The 26,182-nt window shown below is 39.7% G+C and overlaps 1 protein-coding gene across 3 annotated transcripts in view; it reads right to left on the bottom strand.

Annotated features, from left to right (window-relative positions):
* The window catches only part of BLOC1S5 (biogenesis of lysosomal organelles complex 1 subunit 5), a 66,332-nt gene that overhangs the window by 14,025 nt on the left and 26,125 nt on the right, over nucleotides 1–26,182 (bottom strand). For 2 of the 3 annotated variants that reach the window (NM_001194862.4, XM_015135443.3), the window contains 1 exon segment: nucleotides 17,696–17,825. The exons of the other annotated variant lie outside the window; for it this stretch is intronic. In NM_001194862.4, the coding sequence (NP_001181791.1) occupies nucleotides 17,696–17,825 (130 nt within the window). 3 annotated transcript variants of the gene reach the window in all.

Raw genomic sequence — 26,182 nt, 5'->3', positions numbered from 1 at the left:
ACGTACTATGCTTAAAAGTAAATAATTTTCAATATTAATAATGATAACCACTTAGAGTAGTTCTTTATATAAAATAAGCAGTCAGGCCGGGCGCGGTGGCTCACGCACGCCTGTAATCCCAGCACTTTGGGAGGCTGTGGCGGGCGGATCACCTGACGTCAGGAGTTCGAGACTAGCCTGACCAACATGGTGAAACTCTGTCTCTACTAAAAATACAAAAATTAGCTGAGAACGGTGGCACACGCCTGTAGTCCCAGCTACTTGGGAGGCTGAGGCAAGAGAATCGCTTGAACCTGGGAGGCGGAGGTTGCAGTGAGCCAAGATCGTGCCACTGCACTCCAGCCTGGGTGACAGAGCGAGACTCCATCTCAAAATAAATAAATAAATATATATATATGTGTGTGTGTGTGTGTGTGTGTGTATATGTGTATATATATATATAAAATAAGCAATCAAGAACTGTTCACTGTTACCAATATTCTATTTATTGTACTATCCGTAAAGAAAATCCTTTCCTTATTTCTTTTCACTAATTAAACTGTTTTGTTTCAAAAGCCCAGTTCAAGGTTTACTGTCTTCATAAAGCCCTCCTGATTAGTCTCTTCCCTCTGAGGATTTGCCCTATTTGAAATTCCTTTATCAGATGTGTGTGTGTATCCTACCATTTATTAATATCTTGCATTTGCTGAAATTGGAGGTTTGTCTAATTGTTTTAAAATTATGTCTTCCCACCCCACCCCAATCCGGCCCCAACTAGGTCACAAGTTCCACAATAGGGCAGGGACTGTGATTTCTCTTTCAGAGAAATGTTAGGCCTTTACCTCTGGGAATATGGTAAAAGAGAAGAATTTTGTTTTCAAAAAGTTGTGTTTTTATCAGTAACCATTAATTTTAGCTATATCAAAAGTAATATTTAAGTACTGAAAATTAGGTTCCCAATCATTTTTTTTTAATAAAAGAAAATATTTTTTTTAAAAAAAGTTGATCGGATCTGCCTTCTTTCTGTGGCATATTAATATGACATCATCTTTCCCAAGCAGTGCTTCTATCATTTCCTGGGCTGATTTTTTCCCCCACTGGCTCTGCGAACATAACTTAAAATCCATTTGGCAGCTGTTAGGAGCTTCATCACTTTCAGAAGATTCTGAGCCTAACCTAAAAGAAGAGTTACAGGCTTCTGCCACCTACTTTGTGATTTGTAATGTCCTTTAAAATTGTAATCAGAACACATCTGACAAAAGTGCACTTCTGTTCCGCGTCAGGATTGCTACGTTTAGACAGAATATCCACTTTCAGAAATCACAGTCCCTTTGAAGCAATTTGCCTTTTAACTCTTCAGGCACACAATGGAAAAGGTTTACTTTCTGAATTTATGAAACTTGCTTTTCTAAAGTTGAAGACAATCACCATACTGCACCAAACATTCCCTTTTTGATCAATTAGTGACACCAAGAAGGCCCATTTCTCTGAACCTTCCCATCACATCTGCATCACTTACTGGTTGTGTAACTCAGTACGAAGCCATCTGCCCTGTTGTCTCAGTGTTTTAGGAGAGACTTAAAAAAAAAGTCAAGAATTTATCAAGTGCTTTTCTCTTAACCAAAAGATTATTCAAGTAGATCTATGCCACGCACAACAGTTAACAATGTCCTATTTTCCTCACATAAAAGAGAAACAAATTCATTCTATCATGGTGTCTATACGTAAACCTCAAACACACACATAAGAAAATAATTTCAGCACTTGCAGTTCCAAAATGCGGGTATAGAAGCGAGCTAGCTTCACTCTCCACAACAGAAAACGAAAATCAGGTACACAGTGCCAGCAATACCCCAGAACTCAAACATGAGGATGAGACAGTTCTCAGGGCCACAGAGACATGAAAACACTCTGAGGAGACAGGAACAGAATCGCACTTCCATCTCTGTACCATTCCTTCCCCAACCTGCCTTGGCACCAAGCACATGGGAAATTTCCCTGACTCATGGTTTCTATGCTAAAAGAGGGATCACGGTGGACGATCAGCTTCCCCACCATCTTGGGCTCCCTGGCAGGAGAACTGTCCCTGCCTTAACCCACGGAAAGCATTGGTGATACCTTAGAGGCAGACATATCCTCGAGGACAGCCAGAGATAAAGGAGAGAGGTGCCACTTCCACCCCCAGCCTTTTAGAAACTCTGTTCTGTAACTCAGCCAAAGAAGACATCAAATCAAAGTGGCTGCTCAGCAGCACCACACTGCAGGAGATTCGTTCCACAGGTGCCCTGGGCACAGAGGCTGCCTAGCCAGCCTTCCCACACTAACAAGATATCCCTTTGGGGACCTCCCCTATTCAAGATGAGTGGCATTTTGATTGTTTACTAGAACTAAGGCAGACGGGTTTAAGATACCATCTAGTGCTGAAAAGAAGCAGTGACCTAGTGAAAGAAAAAAGAAATCTGCAGGTAAAATACAAAGAATCTCTAAGCAAATGGATCCAATAAAAACAGAAACAAGACAGAGGAAATGGGAATAAATAACTAATGCTTCAATGCAAAGACACAGATGTACATCCACAAGAAACAACAGCAAACAAGGAACGTCTGAAGACCTCCCTAAACAGACAAAGCAAAGAACCAGTCAGTGAATGACCTCAGTGAGATGGCAATAAATGAACTCTCTGACCAAGAATGCAAAATAGCAGTTTTAAGGAAACTCAGTGATCTCCAGGATAACACAGAAAAAATAATTCAGAAATTTAACAAAGAGATTAAAATAGATTTTTTTCTTTTGAGACAGCTGTTGCCCAAGCTGGAGTGCAGTGGCACAATCTCAGCATACCACAACCTCCGCCTCCTGGGTTCAAGTGATTCTCCTGCCTCACCCTTCTGAGTAGATGGGACTATAGGCGTGCACCACCATGCCCAGCTAATTTTTGTATTCTTAATAGAGATGGGGTTTTACCATGTTGGTCAGGCTGGTCTCAAACTCCTGACCTCATGATCCACCCGCCTTGGCCTCCCAAAGTGCTGGGATTACAGGTGTCAGCCACCACACCCAGTCAGATTAAAATAATTTTAAAAAATCAAACAGAAATCTTGAAACTGGGACATACATTTGCTGAACTGAAAAATTCACTAGAGACTCTCAGCAGTAGAATGAATCAAGCAGAGGAGAGTCAGTGAGCTCAAGAAAGGCCAGACACAGTGGCTCACTCCTGTAATCCCAACACTTTGGGATGCCAAGGCAGGCAGATCACTTGATGTCAGAAGTTTGAGACCAGCCTGACCAACATGGTGAAACCCTGTCTCTACTAAAAATAGAAAAATTAGCTGGGTATTGTGGCAGGCGCCTGTAATCCCAGCTACTTGGGAGGCTAAGGCAGGAGAATCGCTTGAACCCAGAAGACACAGGTTGCAGTAAGCCAAGATCACGCCACTGCACTCCAGCCTGAGTGACAGAGCGACAGTCTAAAAAAGAGAAAAAGAAAATCACATCTCAACAGACTCAGAAAAAGCAATTGACAAAATCCAGCATCTCTTTATGATTAAAATCCTCAGCATAACTGGTATAGAAGGGACATACCCTAAGGTAAAAAAGCCATCTATGACAAATCCACAGTCAACATTATACTGAATGGGAAAACTTGAAAGCATTCTCCCCGAGAACCGGAACAAGACAAGAATGCCTACTTTCACCATTTCTATTCAACATAGTACTGGAAGTTCTAGCCAGAGCAGTCAGACAAGAGAAAGAAAGGGCATCCAAATCGGTAAAGAGGAAGTAAAATTGTCAGTGGTCGCTGATGATATTATTGTATACCTAAAAACCCCTTAAGACTCATCCAAAAAGCCCCTATAACTGATAAATGAATTCAGAAGGTTTCAGGATACAAAATCAATGTACACAAATTAGGAGCACTGCTATACACCAATAGCAACGAAGCTGAGAATCTAATTCAGAGCTCAACCCCTTTTAGAATAGCTGCCAAAAAAGCAAAATACTTAGGAATATACTTAACCAAGGGTGTGAAAGACCTCCACAAGGAAAACTACAAAACACTGCTGAAAGAAATCACAGACAACACATATGGAAACATATCCCATGCTCAGGAATGGGTAGAATAAATATTGTGAAATCTCCATAATGCCAAAAGCAATCTACAAATTCAATGCAATTCCCATCAAAATATCATTATCAATATTCACAGAACTAGAAAAAAAAAATCCTAAAATTCAGATGGAACCAAAAAAGAGCCCACATAGCCAAAGCAAGATTAAGCAAAAATAACTAACCTGAGGTCATCACATTACCTGACTTCAAATTACACTACAAGGTTATAGTCACCAAAACAGCATGGAACTGGCATGAAAACAGGCACACAGACAAATGGAACAGAATAGAGAACCCAAAAAGAAAGCCAAATACTTACAGCCAAATGATCTTTGACAAAGACAACAAAAACATAAACTAGGGAAAGGACACCCTATTCAACAAATGTTGCTGGGATAATTGGCATGTCACATGTAGAAGAATGAAACTGGATCCTCATCTCTCACCTTATGCAAAAATCAACTCAAGATGGATCAAAGACTTAAATCTAAGACCTAAAACCATAAAAATTCTAGAAGATGGCCGGGCGCGGTGGCCCAAGCCTGTAATCCCAGCACTTTGGGAGGCCGAGACAGGTGGATCACGAGGTCAGGAGATCGAGACCATCCTGGCTAACACGGTGAAACCCTGTCTCTACTAAAAAATACAAAATACTAGCCAGGCGAGGTGGCGGGCGCCTGTAGTCCCAGCTACTCGGAGGCTGAGGCAGGAGAATGGCGTAAACCTGGGAGGCGGAGTTTGCAGTGAGCTGAGATCCGGCCACTGCACTCCAGCCTGGGCGACAGAGCAAGACTCCGTCTCAAAAAAAAAAAAAAAATTCTAGAAGATGACAGTGGAAAAACCCTTCTAGACACTGGCTTGGGCAAAGACTTCATGTCCAAGAACCCAAAAGCAAATGCAACAAAAACAAAGATAAATAGATGGGACTCAATTAAACTAAAAAGCTTCTGCACAGCAAAAGAAATAATCAGCAAACAGACAACCCACAGAGTAGGAAAAATATCTTTGCAAACTATGCACCCCACAAAAGACTAATATGCAGAATCTACAAAGAACTCAAACAAATCAGCAAGAGAAAAACGATGCCATCAAAAATGGGCTAAGGACGTGAATAGACAATTCTCAAAAGAAGATATACAAATGGCCAACAAACATGAAAAATGTTCAACATCAATAATTTTTGGGGATATGCAAATCAAAACCAGAATTTGATACCACCTTACTGCTGCAAGAATGGCCATCATTTTAAAAAAATTTTTTAAATTGATGGAACGTATCTCAAAATAATAAGAGCTATTTTATAACAAACCCATAGCCAATATCATACTCAATGGGCAAAACCTGGAAGCATTCCCTTTGAAAACTGGCAAAAGACAAGGATGCCCTCTCTTACCATTCCTATTCAACATAGTGTTGGAAGTTCTGGCCAGGGCAATCAGGTATGAGAAAGAAACAAAGGGTATTCAATCAGGAAAAGAGGAAGTCAAATTGTCCCTGTTTGCAGATAACATGATTGTATATTGAGAAAACCCCATTGTCTCAGCCCAAAATCTCCTTAAGCTGATAGGCAACTTCAGCAAAGTCTCAGGATACAAAATCAATGTGCAAAAATCACAAGCATTCCTATACACCATTAACAGAAAAACAGAGAGCCAAATCATGAGTGAACTCCCATTCAAAATTGCTACACAGAGAATAAAATACCTAGGAATCCAATTTACAAGGGATGTGAAGGACCTTCAAGGAGAACTACAAACCACTGCTCAATGAGATAAAAGAGGACACAAACAAATGGAAGAACATTCCATGCTCATGAAGAATCAATATCCATGAAAATGGCCATACTGCCCGAAGTAATTTACAGATTCAATCTATCCCCTTCAAGCTACCAATGACTTTCTTCACAGAATTGGAAAAAACTACTTTAAAGTGCATATGGAACCAAAAAAGAGCCCGCATTGCCAAGACAATCCTAAATCAAAAGAACAAAGCTGGAGGCATTCAAACTATACTACAAGGCTACAGTAACCAAAACAGCATGGTACTGGTACCAAAACAGATATATAGACCAATGGAACAGGACAGAGGCCTCAGAAATAATGCCACACATCTACAACCATCTGATCTTTGACAAACCTGACAAAAACAAGCAATGGGGAAAGGATTCCCTATTTAATAAATGGTGCTGGGAAAATCGGCTAGCCATATTTAGAAAGCTGAAACTGGATCCCTTCCTTACACCCTATACGAAAATTAATTAAAGATGGATTGAAGACTTAAATTTTAGACCTAAAACCATAAAAACCCTGGAAGAAAATGTGGGCAATACCATTCAGGACATAGGCATGGGCAAGGAATTCATGGCTAAAACACCAAAAGCAATGGCAACAAAAGCCAAAATTGACAAATGCGATCTAATTAAACTAAAGTGCTTCTGCACAGCAAAAGAAACTACCACCAGAGTGAACAGGAAACCTACAGAATGGGAGAAAATTTTTGCAATCTACCCATCTGACAAAGGGCTAATATCCAGAATCTACAAAGAACTCAAACAAATTTACAAGAGAAAAACAAACAACCCTATCAAAAAGTGGGCAAAGGATATGAACAGACACTTCTCAAAAGAAGACATCTATGCAGCCAACAGACACATGAAAATATGCTCATCATCACTGGTCATCAAAGAAATGCAAATCAAAACCACAATGAGATACCATCTAACACCAGTTAGAATGGCGATCATTAAAAAGTCAGGAAACAACAGGTGCTGGAGAGGATGTGGAGAAATAGGAATGCTTTTACACTGTTGGTGGGAGTGTAAATTAGTTCAACCATTGTAGAAGACAGTATAGCAATTCCTCAAGGATCTAGAACTAGAATTACCATTTGACCCAGGCATCCCATTACTAGATATATACCCAAAGGATTATAAATCATGCTACTATAAAGACACATGCACCCGTATGTTTAATGCAGCACTATTCATAATAGCAAATACTTGGAACCAACCCAAATGTCCATCAATGATAGACTGGATTAAGAAAATGTTGCACATATACACCATGAAATACTATACAGCCATAAAAATGGATGAGTTCATGTCCTTTGTAGGGACATGGATGCAGCTGGAAACCATCATTCTCAGCAAACTATCACAAGGACAGAAAACCAAACACCGCATGTTCTCATTCATAGGTGGGAATTGACAATGAGGTCACTTGGACACAGGGCAGGGAACATCACACACTGGGGCCTGTCGTGGGGTGGGGGGCTGGGGGAGGGATAGCATTAGGAGAGATACCTAATGTAAATGACAAGTTGATGGGTACAGCAAACCAACATGGCACATGATACCTATGTATCAAACCTGTACGTTGTGCACATGTACCCTAGAACTTGAAGTATAATAATAAAAAAAAATGATGTTGGCGTGGATGTGGTGAAAGGGAACACTTTTACACTGCTGGTGGGAATGTAAACTAGTACAACCACTATGCAAGACAGTGTGGAGATTCCTTAAAGAACTAAGAGTAGATCTACCATTTGATCCAGCAATCCTACTACTGGGTATCTACCCAGAGGAAAAGAAGTCATCATACGAAAAAGACACTTGCACACGCATGTTTATAACAGCAGAATTCGCAATTGCAGAAATATGGAACCAGCCCAAATGCCCACCAATCAACAAGTGGATAAAGAAAATGTGGTGTATATATATATACATACACACATGCACACAGATATACACACACACTGTGGAATACTATTCAGCCATAAAAAGGAATGAAATAATGACATTTGCATCAACCTGGATGGAATTAGAGACCATCATTCTAAGTAAAATAACTCAGGAAGAGAAAACCAAATGTCGTTGTGTTCTCACTTATAAGTGGGAGCTAAGCTATGAGGACACAAAGGCATAAGAATAATACAGTGAACTTTGGGGACTCGGGGAAGGATAGGAGAGAGGCAAGGGATAAAAAACTACACATTGGGTACAGTGTACACTGCTCAAGTGATGGGTGCACCAAAATCTCAGAAATCACCACTTAAGAACTTATCCATATACCCAAATACCACTGTTCCCCAAAAGTCTATTTTTAAAAAGGAATAAGAATCCATTTTTTTTAAAGGCATAGAGTGGCTGAATAAACAAGACCCATCTCTATGCTGCCTATGAGAAAGGCACTTCACCTATAAAACATGCAAGTTCCATGTGCTGATGAAAAGAACACATATTCTTCAGCGGTTGGGTGAAATGTTCAGTAAATATCAGTTAGGCTTTACATTTCCATGCAACCAGAAAAAGATATTCCATGCAACTGGAGACCAAAAAGAGCAGGAGTAACTACACTTAAATCAAATAAAGCAGACTACAAATCAAAGACTGTAAAAAGAGACAAGGTCACTATATAATCATACAGGGGTCAGTTCAGCAAGAGGGTGTAACAATTATAAATATCTATGTACTCAACACTGGAACTCCCAAGTACATAAAGCAAACATTAATAGATCTAAAGGGAGAGACAGAAAGCAATAGAATAGCCGCAGGAGACTTCAACTTCCCATACTTAGTAATGGACAGATCATCCAGACAAAATCAACAGAGAAACATTGGAGAGTTCAACTACAAACTCGACCAGGCCTTAGTGACACTTACAGAACCTTCACCCAACTGCAGCAGGTTACATGTTCTTTTCATCAGAACACAGAACATTCTCTGGAACAGATCACATCTTAGGCCACAAAACAAGTCTTAACAAATTCAAAAAGATAGACGACATTATCAGGTATATTTTCTGATCATAATGGAATAAAATTAAAAATCAACAACAAGAGGAAACTTGGAAAATACACACACACGTGGAAAGCAAACAACAGGCTTCTGAACAACCAATGGGTCAGGTAAGAAATTAAGAAGGAAATTTAAAAATCTCTTGAAACAAATAAAATGAAAACACAACATACCTAAATCTATGAGATACAGCAAAAACAGCACTAAGAGGGAAATTTATAGCAACAAAAGCTTGTATCGAAAAAATAGAAAGACTTCAAATAAACAACCTAACATTGAACTTCAAGGAACCCAAAATTAGTAGAAGGAAAGAAATAATAGAGACCAGAGCAGAAATAAATAAAATTGAGGCTAAAAAAATCAAAGAATCATTAAACGATTATCAACTACACCAACAAATTGGAAAAGCTAGAAGAAATAGATAATTTCCTAGACACATACAAGCTACCAAGCACAAATAAAATGAGGAAACAGAAAGCCTCAACAAGCTAATAATGAATAACAAGGCTGAAGCCATGATAAAGTCTCCTGTCAAAGAAAAGCCCAGGACTTGATGGCTGCATTGCTGAATTCCAACAAACATTTAAAGACAATTTAACACCAATTCTACTCAAGTTCTTCAAAAAACTTGAAGAGGAGAGAATACTCCCAAACTCATTCTACAAGGCCAGCATTACCTCGATATCAAAATCAGACAAAGACAAAACAAGAAAAAAAAAAAAGAAAACTACACACAATATCACTAATGAATGTAAAGGCAAAAATCCTCAACAAAGTAGTAGCAAACCAAATTCAACAACACATTAAAAAGATCATTCACCATGGTCAAGTGGGATTTATCCCAGGAATGCCAGGATGGTTCAACATATGCAAATCTATAAATAAACCATATGGTAATTTCAATAGATGCTAAAAAAGCATTTGATAAAATCCAACATTTTTATGATAAAAGCTCTCAACAAACTGGGTATAAAAAGAACATAGCTCAAAACAATAAAGGCCATATATGGCAAACCCACAGCTAACATATTGAACGAGGAAAAACTGAGAGGCTTTCCTATAAGATCTGGAACAAGAAAAGGATGCTCACATTCACCACTTTTATTCAACATAATACTGAAAGTCCTGCCAAAGCAATTAGGCAAGAAATAAGGGCACACGAATTGGAAAGGTATTAAGTCAAATTATCTTTGTTTGCAGATCACATGATCTTATATTTAGAAAAACCTACTGACTCACCAAAAAGCTCTTAGAACTAATAAATGTACTCAGTAAAGTTGCAGGATACAAAATCAACATACAAAAATCCATAGCATTTATATACGCCAACAGCAAGCAATCTGAAAAAGAAATCAAGAAAGCAATCCTGTTTACAATAGCTACAAAGAACATAAAATAGCTAGGAATCAATTGAACCAAAGAAGTAAAAGATCTATACAAGGAAAACTATAAAACACTGATGAAAAACATTGAAGAGGGCACACAAAAATGGAAAGATATCCATGCTCCATAACGGGAAGAATGCCATTAAAATGACAATTATACCCAAAGCAATTTACAGACTCAATGCAATCCCTATCAAAATACCAATGACATTTTTCATAGAAATAGGAAAAATAAACCCTAAAATTTATACAGAACCACGAAAGACCCTGAATAATCAAAGCAATTTTGAGCAAAAAGAACAAAGCTGGAGGCATCACACTACCTGATTACAAAGCGTATTATTAATACAAAGCTACAGTAACCAAATCAGCACGATACCGGCATAAAAACACACAGACCATGCATGGCACAGAATCAATAACCCAGATATAAACTCGCAAACTTATAGCCAGCTCATTTTCAACAAAGGCACCAAGAACATACAATGGGTAAAGGACAGGCTTTTCAATAAATGGTGCTGAGAAAACTGGATATCAATATGACTGGGAAAACTGGATATCCATATGAAGAAGAATGAAACTAAACCTCTATCTCTCACCATACACAAAAATCAAACAAAAATGGATTAAAGACTTAAATCTAAGATGTGAAACTATGAAATTACTAGAAGAAACTCTAGGGTGAAACACTCCAGGACACTGGTCTGGGCAAAGACTTTTTTCCGTAAGACCTCAAAAGCAGGCAACCAAAGCAAAACCAGACAAACGGGATTACATCAAGCTAAAACGCTTCCGTGAAGCAAAGAGAATAATCAACAAGTTGAAGAGACAACCCACAGGAGAAGAAAGTATTAGCAAACTATTCATTTGACAAGGGATTAATAACCAGAATATATAAGGAGTTCAAACAACAATATAGCAAAAAACCCAAAGAATCCAATTTTAAAAATAGGCAAAGATCTATTTCAAAAGAAAGAGATATTTCTCAAAAGACATAAAATGGCCAACAGGAATATGAAAAAAATGCCCAAGATGACTAATTGTCAGAGAAATGCAAATCAGACCCACGAGATAGCATCTCTAGTTAAAATGGCTTTTATTAAAAAGATAAAGAATAATGGATGCTGGCAAGGATGTGGAGAAAAGGGAACTCTCGTACACTGTTGGTCAGAATATAAATTAGCACAACCACTATGGAGAACAGTTTGGAGGGTCCTCAAAAAACTAAAAGTAGAACTACCATATGATCCAGCAATTCCACAATACTGGGTATATATCTAGAAGAAAAGGAGAGAGACATCTGCACTCACGTGTGTATTGCAGCACTAGCCAAAATATGGAACCAACCTAAATTTCCACGAATGGGTAAGAAAATGTGGTATACACAATGGAATATTATTCAGCCATAAAAATGAACAAAATCCCATCTTCTGCAGCAACATGGATGGAACTAGATGTTACTATGTTAAGTGAAATAAGCCAAGCACGGAAAGACAAATACTGCATGCTCTCACTCATACGTGAGAGCTAAAGAAATGGATCTCACGAATATAGAGAGTAGATTGGTAGCTACCAGAGGCAAGGAAGTATAGTGAGGAGGAGGGCATGAAGACAGGTTCATTAATAGATATATGGTCTGATGGAAGAAATAAGACCTAGTATTTGATACATCAGTAGGCTGACTATAGCTTACAATAACCTATTACGTAATTCAAAATAGGTAGAAGAGAATAATTTGAATGTTTTTAGTGAAAAGAAAAGACAAATATTTAAGGTGATGAATATGTGAATTACACTAATTTGGTCTTTACAAATTATATGAAAGCATTAAATTACCATAAGTACCCTCAAAATATGTACATTATACAAATACAAAAGTAAAGTTATTTTTAAAAAGCTAAGTAAATGTAGTATTAACTTTAAAAAAAAATAATAATTTCAGCTTGGCATTAGGAACAGATTTTGGCCGAATGCTCACTCATTCACTTCAATGAACAAATAACTACTGAGTGGCTATAAAGTAGCAAACACTGTTCTAGGTGCCTGAGATACCACAGTGAACAACAAGAGTCCTGAGCTTACAGGGAAGACAGGGATTTGGGACCAGGCTAAAACCACAAATGTGGAATTTAATTATTGATTGGTATACAGATGATATTGAAAGGCGTGATTCTGTATGAGCTCACCAAGCAAGTGAGTTTAAACAGGAAAGAAGTCACGGAACCAAGCCTGCAAGCGCCCCAAGGTTAAAAGTCATGAAGGTAAGTGGGAACTAACAAAGTAGACTGAAAAGGAGGAGCCTGCGTTGTAGGAGGAAATCCAAGAAAAAGTGATAATCCAGGAATAAAGGCAGACTTTTCTTACTACCTTTTCAAAGATACATAGAAGTAACATCCTGAAGTGGAACTTGAGCTCTGGAGGCAGAAGAGCTAGGCTTGCATAATAGTTCCTCCAATTATTATTGGAGAATCTGGAGTGTTCAACCACTATAAATTTCAGTTTTCTCAACTATAAGGCAGGGAAGATGATAAACACTTATTTCACTGGGTTATGAGAAAAAAATGAAAAAATACAGGCGAAAAGTCTAACTAGTAAAGTGCTATATAAATTAGTTTGTATTTTAAATTACAGTGTGTTCTTAAAGATTTCTAGGTAAAGATGGCAGAGTGAAGCAAAATCACACAAACAGTCCCTTAGATGACTCTCAAAACAAAGTTTTTTAAAAGGTAAAATACTTCACCATTTACTAAACAGTAAAGAATTATAATTGCATACAATAAACTTTGAAAAGTAGTAACCAAGAATAGGAACACAGATTGTAGTCAAGAACTGAGATTCCTGGTGGCTCATGCCTGTAATCCCAGCACCTTGGGAGGCTGAGGCAGGTGGATCACGAGGTCAAGAGATTGAGACCATCTTGGCCAACATGGTGAAACCCCGTCTCTATTACAAAATTGTTAGAACTCTAATACGCTTTAATTTGTAGAAAAACAGACAGGGGAGGGGAGAGGAAAGAAAGGAAAAGAACATATGAAAGACAGATAAGACAAAGTATCCATCCTGGAAGAAAACCTAATAAAAGTCTCTATAAGTCCTATAGAAAGTAGCATTATAAGCTCAATAAATGTGATCAAACCTGATGATAAAAATACAGAATGAAATGAAAAATGAAACTACAAAGCTAAGGAAACAGAGAACTGTAACAACATCATTACAGATACAATAAATAAAATCAGAAACAAAGGAATTGAATCAGGTTGGTTGTGGTGGTTCATGCCTGTAATCCCCAGCACTTTGCAAGGCAGAGGCAGGCGGATTGCTTGAGCCCAGGAGTTTGTGACCAGTCCGGGCAACATGGCAAACCCTGTCTCTACGAAAAAATTAGCCAGCATGGTGGTGCATACCTGTAGTCTCTGCTATTTGGAAGGCTGAGGTGGGAGGATCACCTGAGTCCAGGGGGTCGAGGCTGCGTGAGCCGTGACCACACCCCTGCAATTCAGCCTAAAAAAAAGGAATTGAATTGTCTACAACTAAACATTGGCAGAATTTTAACTGTAGAACAGAAAGCAAGTATTATAAACCCTGACAAAGTTAAATTCACAAGTGAGAGAGTAGTGGAAGAGTGGCAGGAAGGGAGGGTTGAAAATCCTCCATCTCTCATGGCAAGGCATTAATTAATGCTACTAACAATTTGAACATAATACAAATGAACAGAAACAACATGACTACAACTTTGAATTGTTTTCTATAATTATTTTCCTCATAATGATCTTTTAGTAACTACTATATTTGATGGTACGAAGTACTTGTTTCAAGGTACTGTCTTCCATTTTACTTTAATTTTTGTTCTAATTCAAATGAAAGTAAAGTTAATACTTTAACTTAAAAGTTATATGATCCCATTCTTATCAAATGTTTTCTCTCCCTCTCATACCTTCCCCCCAACTTCTCCTCTTCCCTGCTCATTTATCCAGCTATCATTCTCCATACATCGTTCTTGAATACACATAAAGATGCCTGGAATGGTGTTCACCAAAGTTAAAAAGCAACAGCTTTTTAAAGGAGGTTGTTGTTGCTGTTGTTGCTGTTGGTTAGAGACAGGATCTCACTCTGTTGCTCAGGCTGGAGTGCAGTGGCATCATCATAACTTGGTGCAGCCTTGAACTCCTGGGCTCAAGCAATCCTACCACCTCAGCCTCCCAGGTAGCTGGGACTAGAGGTGCACCTCACCACACCTAGTTAATTTTTTTCAATTTTTTTGGTAGAGAGAGGGTGTCTTGCTTTGTTGCCCAGGCTGGTCTTGAACTCTTGGCTTCAAGCAATCCTCCAGCCTAGGCCTCCCAAAGTGCTGGGATTACAGGTGTGAGCCACCATGCCTGGCCTGTTTCTTTCTTTTTACGATTTATTTTCTTCTTTATTTTTTGCTTATTACTAAAATACATTAGGTTTTACTTTTAAATAATGCAAAAATAAAGTCACTGTTCTTAAAAAGAGAGAGGGAGACAAGGAGGGAGGGGATATTCTTTTATTATGGTCATGTTAGTTTATTCGAATGAGGAATAACCTAGAAGCTGTCCATCCTCCTTACTCTCTAAAAATCAAAGGCTGAATCCTTGATACTAAGACAAGATCTCCTGACACCAAACGTGGTGAAATTTACAAGTCTATTAAATAATTAATAAATAGAACACAGACACCTTGTCTCAAGGATGAAAAAAAGGTAATGGCTATATCTTCATAACAAGTTACTTTATGGATTGCTCTTACATACCTTGATGGAGCTCCTATTTACTTTTTTGTGGTTCTTAAGGAACTACAGAAGAGTTTTGGTTCTAAAGCCTCTGCTCACCTAATCTCAGGACACTCTGCAAAGTAGGTGGCAATGCAGCCAAAAGCAGAAATGGTTCCAAGCTGAGTTCTGTACTAGGTCTCCATTCAGAGAATTCTAGATGGTCCCACCTTCTTGGCCCTTCATCTGTTAGTTTTGTGCACAATGTCAGAACAATGTGTAAGACCCACATTTGTAGTGTTCTGAGAGGCACAGCTGACCACACACATAGTGTCAAACACGTATATGAAGAGATAAATGTGATGGTTCTACTAAAAAGCACAAAATGAAACCCAACTTATCAATAGTCTTGTACTATTAAATACTGAGATCAATATATTCTATACATAAACTTGCTTAAATGATTTTGCACAACTCCCAGATCGATTAGTGGTGAAAATAAACAAGTCAATACATAATTTAAAATGTCACTTTTAAACATGAAATTTGCCATGAAAGACAGCTTGGCCCAGACTAATTTTCAAAATTACATCAGTTTTAAAGGCAGTGACACTCAGCGATAAAAGGTACAAGAAAATACTTCTGTCAGAGCTTACTACAGAAACTTTTCCTGCTTCCAGCAGAAAACTGTTTGGAAAGCCATTGCCTGGTTTCTACAGCTGGCAAGACCCAATGTATTCCACACACAATGGAACCTCAATTACTAACTTCACATTTTTATGTTTTAATTCTGCCTTTCAAGAAAACGCACTTAATCTGGATTGTAAATTATCAGTAATACTTTTGTACTTCACTGAGAAGACCGTAATTTTAAGAGGCTCGTCCTCACATCTTCAATAACGTTAGCCCCAGAATGAAGTAAGTCAAAATAGTTTTCACTCAGTTTTACAAAATTTAGTTTTATATACTTACAATGTGGAAAAGGAAAGGTGCATGCATGTCTGCAAGGCATACGTAAACATCTTATTGATAACTGTTGCAGTTTTCCTTTTAGCATGCTAACTAGAATGTTTGACAGGGTTAAGGATGTGGTTATGAACAAATGAGGGCATGTTTGTTGTAAAATGCAAAAGCCTAAGGCCAATTTTATACTTCTGCTGTTCCACTCCGAGAAACCAAATGTGACCTGGGAGATCTATGTTTTCCAACCTCCTTTTAGCATTAGAGTACACAAGAGCATTAACTTGGACATGGACACAAAGACTTATTTAATTCAGTTATTAACCAAGATCTCTCTGCTGCCTTTCTTCACCAGCCATTCTATTGCAGGTCAGTTTTTTTGTTTTTCATGGGGTTTTTTTTGGCTTTTCTTCCCCTTCAGAAAGATCTGTTTCCATTTTATATTTCAGTAACCCATCATTATTTACCAGCGTTATCCCCACTTGTTGCTCTTGAATTCCTTCCTGCACAACACTTGGACAAGCTGAATATTGGCAATATAAATCTGGATTTTCTTAAATACTTCAAATTTCTAAATCAGTTACTAATAAAACTTTTATTTATTTTGTTATGGTTTGATATTAAAAATATTCATTTTGATCAACTATCTCTCCACATTAAAATATTTTACTTAATGAAAAAAAGTGATAAAGTATAAACATTTATGAAAACATTATTTTCTAAATAAAGCTACCTCTAGTCCCCTGTGTGAAAAAGAAGTTTCATCTCAGATCTTCCCAGTTCCTGGTCATCAATTTTTTTTTTTTTTTCCGAGATGGCATCTCGCTCTGCTCACTGCAACCTCCGCCTCCTGGGTTCAAGGGATTCTTCTGCCTCAACCTCCCAAGTAGCTGGGACTACAGGCGCGTGCCATCACGCCTGGCTAATTTTTGTATTTTTAGTAGAGACAGGGTTTTACCATATTGGCCAGGTCGGTCTCAAACTCCTGACCTCGTGGTCTGCCTGCCTTGGCCTCCCAAAGTGCTAGGATTACAAGCATGAGCCACCGTGCCCAGCCTCAAATTTTATATATATATATATATATATATATATATATATATATATATATATATATATATAAAAATTTTTTTTGTAAAAATAGGACGGCCATGGTGGCTCATGCCTGTAAAAAATTCCAGCACTTTGGGAGGTTAAGGCAGGTGGATCACTTGAGGCCAGGAGTTCGAGACCAGCCTGGCCAACTTGGTGAAACCCCATCTCTACTAAAAACAAAAAAATTAGCCAGGCGTGGTGATACACACCTGTAGTCCCAGCTACTCAGTAGACTGAGGCACGAGAACCACTTGAATCTGGGAGACGGAGGTCGTAGTGAGCTGAGATCCCACCACTGCCTTCCAGCCTGGGAGGCAGAGTGAGACTGTGCCTCCAAAAAAAAAAAGAAAAATTTGTAAAAATAGGTGAAAAATATTTTGACTTTCTCACATACTAAACAGACTGTCTCGTGTACCACAGATGCACACAACTCACTTTGGAGATTAATGCTGTTTGGAGATTAATTAATGGCAACACACATTAATCACTAGAAAACCACTTTCTCTGTAACTGAGCTTCCCTCTCATATATCCAGGTTAAGAACTTTCCCTCTCCACTTCTCACCATAATACCCAAGAAAATACATTGTGGTGTAGCATTCATTTGAAATGAAAAGCAATTAAAAAAAAATCGCTAACTCACATCTCTGGAGAACTTGGCTGAGGTTGTCCCGCACTGTGTCTCTACATTTGGGAAGAGTATGTTCATTTGTTTCATGGATCATATTCTTCAAATTTTCAAGAACTCGCATTTCTCGAAGACCACGCTTTTCCTATTAAAAGAAAGTAAATGACTAATAAATATGGTGTCTTTTTCTTTTTTTTTTGTTTTTGAGATGCAGTCTCACTCTCTCACCCAGAGTGGAGTGCAGTGGTGTGATCTCAGCTCACTGCAACCTCCACCTCCCGGGTTCAAGTGATTCTCCTGCCTCAGCCTCCCAAGTAGCTGGGACTACAGGCTACAGCCACTATGCCTGGCTAATTTTTGTAATTTTTTTCTTTTAGTAGAGATGGGGTTCCACCATATTGGCCAGGCTGGTCTCAAACTCCTGACCTTGTGATCTGCCCACCTTGGCCTCCCAAAGCGCCGGGATTACAGTTTGGAGCCACCATGCCCAGCATATTGTGTCTTAAATCTTAGTAATTACTTTCTAAGATATCCACCCAGGTTTTGGTTGTTAGGTTATGACTTATTACTGAAAATTTATGCATAAAATTTATGCCTCATAACCCAGAGGCATTTTTAAAATTATGAAATGCTCCAAAAGTTGCAATATGAGTAATATTTTTATAGCAATGTTAAAAAATTGGCCAGAGAAATACTAAAAGAACCAGAAAAATGGCCCAGATTGCCACATATTTTATTAGAAGGAAATTAAACACCCCTGATCTGATCTTAAATTTCATTTTGTCATTCTTACTATCATATAGCTTCTATTATTATGTGCTATATTTTTCATCTGATTCCTTTTTTTTTCTCAAAATAAAAATGGGTAGTAAAAGTAATATGTAGATACTTCCCTATATAGAAAAGAACACTGAAGGCCTGAGGCTATTATCATTAGAAAGACCTCCTCATACGGTTGGCCCTGGCTTGGGGCTGGAAACTTGACTAGTAAACAGTTCCCTATGTTGGTATAAAACCCTTCCATAAATTACAAAAGTGGTTCACTGTGCCTGAATGGTTTACACCAAGCTTGTCCAACCCGCGGCAGATGGGCTACAAGCGGCCCAAGACGGTTTTGAATGCAGCCCAACACAAATTATAAAACTTCCTTAAAACATTATGAGATTTTTTGTGTGACTTTTTCTTTTTTAGCTCATCAGCTATTGTTACTGTCAGTGTGTTTTACGTGTGGCCCAAGACAATTCTTCTTCTTCCAGCGTAGACCAGGGAAGCAAAAAGATTGGACACCCCTGGTTTACACAAACAATGTGATTAATGTTGAATACCTCTTTCCTTCTGGAAGTCTGAAAATGTACATGCCAGGCAGAGGATGCCTCCTTGACCAGTCCCCAGTAAAACCCCTGGACACCTAGGCTCAGGCAAGCTTCCCTGTAAGATTACACTTAACATGTGTTGTCACAACTTGTCACAAGGGGAATTCAGTGCATCCTGTGTGACTCCACGGGGGGAGGACTCTTGGACACTTCTACCTGGGTTCCTCCAGACTACTTCTACCCGGGTTCCTCCAGACTGCTTCCCAAGCACCTTTTCCCTTTGCTGACACTGCTTTGTACTCTTTTGCCACAACAAAGCTTGCCACAAGTATGGCCATACGCTGACTTCTGTGAGTTCTTCTAGTGAATCACTGAACCTGCAGGTGGTTTTAGGAACTCCGAAAACATCTCCATTACAGAAAGTAGAGCAAAACCACCCTCCCTGCCCAAAATGAGGGTGGGCTATACTTAGTAACTTGCTTCCAAATAATAGAACAGGGAAAGGGAAAAATATTAACATCATAGTAGAGAAAACTAGCAACATGATAGTTGAGAAAACCAGCAAATGCAGTAATACCTCAACCAAGCCAAGAAGGTTCATATTATCAGTGGTGTCGTGTTGATAGCACGCACTCCTTGATATAATGTGATAAGGGTACTTTACCTTTGTGGTATTCTTTCCCAATACCCAAAACCCCAGTCTAGTCATGAGAAAAACAACAGACAAATCCAGATTGGATACCTAGCCAGTACTCAAGACTTACGTAAAGGTCATAAAAAATAAGGAAAGGCTGAGGAACTGTCACAGACCAAAGACTAAGGTGGCATGATGATTCAATGCAATGTGGTACCCCAGATTAGATTCTGGAACAGAAAGGGGACTGTAATAGAAAAACTGGTAAAATTCAAATAAAGTCTGGTGTTTCATTAACAGTAACGTATCAATGTTGGTTTCTTAGCTTTTACAAATGCAGCATGGTAATATAAGAAATTAAATAACGAAAGAAAGTGGGTGAGGTGTTGATATGGTTTGGCTGTGTCCCCACCCAAGTCTCAACTTGAATTGTATCTCCCAGAATTCCCACATGTTGTGGGAGGAACCTAGGGGGAGGTAATTGAATCATGGGGTCAGTCTTTCCCATACTTTTCTCGTGATAGTGCATAAGTCTCTGAGGGACTTATCATGGGTTTCCACTTTTGCTTCTTCCTCATTTTCTCTTGCCACCACCATGTAAGACGTATCTTTCAGGCCAGGCACGATGGCTCACGCCTGTAATTCCAGCACTTTGGGAGGCCGAGGCGAGTGGATCACGAGGTTAGGAGTTTGAGACAAGCCTGGAAGCCTGGCCAACATGGTGAAAGACATGGTCTCTACTAAAGATAGAGACAGGTCTCTACTAAAGATACAAAAACAATTAGCCAGGCGTGGTGGCACGTGCCTGTAGTCCTAGCTACTCAGGAGGCTGAGGCAGGAGATTCCTTTGAACCTGGGAGGTGGAGGCTGCAGCGAGCCAAGATGGTGGAGGCTGCAGTGAGCCAAGATTGTGGAGGCTGCAGTGAGCCAAGATTGTGCCATTGCACTCCAGCCTGGGCGACAGAACGAGACTCCACCCCCCCCCCCAAAAAAAAAAAAAAAGGAAGTGTCTTTCACCTCCTGCCATGATTCTGAGGCCTCCCCAGCCATGTGGAACTGTAAGTCCAATTAAACCTCTTTTTCTTCCCAGTCTTGGGTGTGTCTTTATCAGCAGAGTGAAAACAGACTAGTACAGTAAATTGGTACCAGTAGAGTGGGAGGTTGCTGAAGATAGCAGAAAATGTGGAAGCGACTTTGGAAATGAGTAACAGGCAAAGGTTGGAACAGTTTGGAGGGCTCAGAAGAAGACAGGAAATGTGAGAAAGTTTATCAAAGCTGAAGGGCTTTGATAAAAATGCTGATGGTGATATGAACAATAAGGTCCAGGCTGAGGTGGTCTCAGATGGAGATGAGGAACTTGCTGGGAACTGGAGCAAAGGTGACTCTTGTTATGCTTTAGCAAAGAGACTGGTAGCATTTTGTACTCGCCCTAGAGATTTGTGGAACTTTGAACTTGAGAGAGATGATTGAGAGTATCTGGTGGAAGAAATTTCTAAGCAGCAAAGCATTCAAGAGGTGACTTGGGTGCTGTGAAAGGCATTCAGTTTTATAAGGTAAGCAGAGTATCAAAGTTCGGAAAATCTGCAGCCTGACAATGCGAAAGAAAAGAAAATTTCATTTTCTGAGGAGAAATCCAAGCCGGCTGTAGAAATTTGCATAAGTAACAAGGAGTCCAATGTTAATCCCCAAGACAATGGGGAAAATGTCTCCAGGTAATGTCAGTGGTCTTCATGGCTGTCCCTCCCATCACAGGCCTACAGGCCTAGGGGGAAAAAGTGATTTCACGGGCCAGGTCCATGGCCCCCGTACTGTGTGCAGCCTAGGGACTTGGTGCCCTGTGTCCCAGCTGCTCCAGCAGTGGCTGAAAGGGGCCAACATACAGCTTGGGCTGTGGCTTCAGAGGGTGGAAGCCCCAGGCTTTGGCAGCTTCCAAGTGGTGTTGAGCCTGTGGGTGCACAGAAGTCAAGAATGGAGGTTTGGGAACCTCTGCCTAGATTTCAGAAGATGTAAGGAAATGCCTGGATGCCCAGGCAAAAGTTTGCTGCAGGGGCGAGGCCCTCATGGAGAACCTCTGCTAGGGTAGTGCGGAAGGGAAATGTGGGGTTGGAGCCCCCACACAGAGTCCCTACTGGGACACTGCCTAGTGGAGCTGTGAGAAGAGGACCACCGTCCTCCAGACCCCGGAATGGTAGATCCACCGACAGCTTGAACCATGCACCTGGAAAAGCCACAGACATTCAGCGCCAGCCTGTGAAAGAAGCCAGGAAGAAGGCTGTACCCTGCCTCCCGGCCACAGGGCCGGAGCTTCCCAAGACCACCCACCTCTTACATCAGTGTGACCTGAATGTGAGACGCAGAGTCAAAGGAGATCATTTTGGAGTTTTAAAATTTGACTGCCCCACTGGATTTCGGACTTGCATGGGCACTGTAATCCCTTTGTTTTGGCAAATTTCTTTCATTTGGAATGGCTGTATTTACCCAATACCTGTACCCCCATTGTATATGGGAAGTAACTACTTCGCTTTTTATTTTACAAGCTTGTAGGTGAAAGAGACTTGCCTTGTCTCAGTGGAGACTTTGGACTGTGGACTTTTGGGATTAATGCTGAAATGAGTTAAACCCTGGGGGATTGTTGGGAAGGCATGATTGGTTTTGAAATGTGAGGACGTGAGATTCGGAGGGGCCAAAGGTGGAATGACACGGTTTGGCTCTGTCCCCACCCAAATCTCAACTTGAATTGTATCTCCTGGAATTCCCGGGAATAGAATCCCAGGAATTCTATTGTGGGAAGAATCCAGGGGGAGGTAACTGAATCCTGAGGGCCGGTCTTTCCTGTACTATTCTCTTGACAGTGAGTAAGTCTCACGAGATCTGATGGGCTTATCAGGGGTTTCTGCTTTTGCTTCTTTCTCATTTTTGCTTGCCGCTGCCATGTAAGAAGTGCCTTTTGCCTGCCACCATGATTCTGAGGCCTCCCCAGCCATGTGGAACTGTAAGTCCAATTAAACCTCTTTTTCTTCCCAATCTTGGGTATGTCTTTATCAGCAGCATGAAAATGAACTAATACAGGGGTACATGGGAATTATCTGTACTATCTTTGCAATTTTTCTACAAATCTAAAATTAATACAAAACAAGAAGTTACTAAAAATAGAGTGGTAACCTTGACTATGAAAAAATAATAGGTTAGTTATGTTACTGAAATGTTTTTTTTTTTTGAGCCATTCTTATATGGCCAGCTTCTTACTTTTTCTAATTTTCTCATAATAAGATATTAACAACTTATACAAATGTTGCAAGAGAATAATATAATGAACTCTCATATACTCATCACCAATCTTCAACAGTTCTTATGACTGATTTTTTCCCCTCCATAATGCTCCATACACCTCATCCCCTCTAGATTATTTTGAAGCAAATCCAAGAAAGTATATCATTTCAACTGTTAAATATTTCAACCTGTATCTTTTTGTTTGTTTGTTGTTGTAGAGACAGGGTCTTGTTCTGTCACTGAGATCACACTACTGCTGGAGTGCAGTGATGTGATCATGGCTCACTGCAGCCTTGAACTCCTGGGCTCAAGCAATCCTCCTGTCTCAGCCTCCCAGTAGCTGGGATTACAGGTGCACACCACCACACCTGGCTCATTTTTCTTTTTTAAAAAATTTTGTGTAGAGACAGAGTCTCACTTTGTTGTCCAGGCTGGCCTCAAACTCGTGGGCTCAAGCAATCCTTCCACCCTGGACTCCCGAAGTACTGGAATTACATACATGAGCCACCATGCTCAGTCTCAACATATATTAGTATCTTTAAAACACAAGACTTGCCTTAAACAAACAATAAGACCAGCTCTCTCTCTGTCTCTCACACACACACACCCACACACACACACACACAGAGTTAACAGTAATTTTTTTTTTTTTTTGAGACAAGGTCTGGCTCTGTTTTCCAGGCTGGAGTGCAGTGGCACAATCTTGGCTCACTGCAACCTCTGCCTCCCTGGCTCAAGCGATCCTCCTACCTCAGCCTTCCAAGTAACTGGGACTACAGGCGCACATTATGACACTTGGCTAATTTTTGTATTTTTTATAGAGACAGGGTTGTACCCATCTCTCTATAAAAGACATTTGTTGACCACGTCTGGCCAACGATTTTTTAGTATCATGAAATATCAAAGTAATGTTCACATTCCCTCACATGTCCTATGTTTTTTATCCCCCAGTTTGTTTGAACCACAACCTAAACAAGTTTTATGTACTGTAATTGATTAATATGTTTCTTAAGTCCGTTTTAACCAATAGATTTCCCCTTTCACTTTTTTCCTTTGCAATTTGTTCGAAAAAAGTGAGTCATCTGTTCTGCACAGTTTCCCACAGTCTGTTGTTTGCTGAATGAATCCCCATGGTGCAATTTAACATACTCCTTTGTCTGTTCTCTTTCCTGTAAATTAGTCGTTAGAACTAAAGCCCTGATCAAATTCAGGGTTCTATTTTTTGTTTGCAAGAATTTTTCAGACATGAGTTGTATACTCTCAACAGCATCTTGGTAGCATTCTGTCTTTGTTTACTAGCAGAAATACTCTATGAAGAGAAACTGCCCCTATCAACAACTTGGTTACTCCGAGGAATGTTCACATACAAAAGGCAAAACAGAACACTTGATTCTTTCTCCCTTATTTACCAGTTTCAAAAATAATGAGTTTGCTCCCTAGTATTCACTAAAGGTGATTATAAAGGTTTTTTGTTTGTTTGTACATATCCCTATGACTCATAGATTTAAATATATTTGAAGTTTTTCAATCCATTGCAGTATTTCTCATAGGATGAACGCAAGGCCTTTTGCACCAGATAATTGGTACTCAGATTATCCTAGCTTTGTCCAGTGGGAGCCTATTCAAGCTGGCTCTGGAATGCTTCAGACAAAACTCTAGTATTTTGTAGTAGGTCATTTGCTTTCTGGCATGATCTGATGCTCCAGGTTCATCCTCTCCATCTCCTGCTCTGGACTTGGAATGAGCAGGTGTCTAACTCCCACTGGGATGGAGAAAAGGAATTCGGAGACTGAAAACTAAGGCTGCTCACTGCTATTGGGTTGGTCACTATTTCTAACTTTTCAGTGGACAAGGCTAGGAAATATGTATTTTTAAAAAGAATAGATATATCTTGAGTTTATATTGATAGTCAAACTCAAATTCAAGACCATAGAATTTCTAATTACCCTCTTCTGTCTTATCTCTTTCCAGTTATCAAAACACCAACATAATTATTTGTTTTATCACTGATTCAATCAAGTCGTAATACCAATACTAGCATCAACAAAATGATTACTAAAAAAAGAAATTTAAGATTTTTTTTTAAATTTTTTGTTTTGAAGATGTATTTCACTAGGATGTAAAGTCAAATCATTGTGCCTTGAAATTACATGGAAGAGTTGGCTGGGCACAGTGGCTCACGCCTGCAATCCCAGCACTTTGGGAGGCCGAGGTGGGCAGATCACCTGAGGTCAGGAGTTCAAGACCAGCCTGGCTAATATGGTGAAACCCCATCTCTGCTAAAAATACAAAAATTAGCTGGGCATGGTGGTGCGCACCTGTAATACCAGCTACTCGGGAGGCTAAGACAGGAGAATCGCTTGAACCCAGGGTGGCAGAAGTTGCAGTGAGCCGAGACCACACCACTTCACTCCAGCCTGGGCGAACGAGACTCCACCTCAAAAGAAATAAAAGAAAGGAAATTAAGAAAGAAAGGAAAGAGGCCGGGCACAGTGGCTCATGCCTGTAATTCCAGCACTTTGGGAGGCCGAGGTGGGCGGATCACCTGAGGTCAGGAGTTCGAGACCAGCCTGGCCAACATGGTGAAACCCCATCTCTACTGAAAATACAAAAATTAGCCGGGCATGGCAGGCGCCTGTAATCCCAGCTAACTGGGAGGCTGAGGCAGGAGAATCTCTTGAACTCGGGAGGCGGAGGTTGCAGTGAGCTGAGATCGCGACACTGAACTCCAGCCTAGGGGACGAGCAAGGCTTCGTCTTGAAAAAAAGCAAGAAAGAAAGGAAAGAAAGAATGTGGAACAATTTCTCTCTAAGTAGCAATGTCGCCATCCAAAAACACAGACTTGTTTCTTTAAATTTTACTTGACTTTTTAGGAATTGCTCTTTAAATTTAAAGTTTACCTTAAATTATGTAAAATATTTATATGGCTCCAAAACTACATCTGTAAAACAAAATACATTCAAAGAAGTCTAGCTTCTACTATCCTCCTATCCTTTGCACCCTATCTCCTCCACAGCTTTCCCTTTAGGTAATTATTAACTTATTCAACCACTGTTTTAAGTATATACATGCATATACAAATGCATACGTGTCAATGTGTATATAATTACGTATATACCTTTTTTTTTTTTTTTTGGAGATAGGGTTTCACTCTGTTGCCCAGGCTGGAGTAAAGTGGTGTGATCCTGGCTCATTGCAACCTCCATTTCCTGGGCTCAAACGATCCTCCCGCCTCAGAACCCAAGTAGCTGAAAGAACAGGTACAAGCGACTATGCCTGGCCAAT

Source organism: Macaca mulatta, chromosome 4 (genome assembly GCF_049350105.2).
Source record: "Macaca mulatta isolate MMU2019108-1 chromosome 4, T2T-MMU8v2.0, whole genome shotgun sequence".
Lineage (NCBI taxonomy): Eukaryota > Metazoa > Chordata > Mammalia > Primates > Cercopithecidae > Macaca > Macaca mulatta.
Note: the sequence above shows the minus strand (reverse complement) of the source record. Positions and strands in the feature narration are given on the sequence as shown.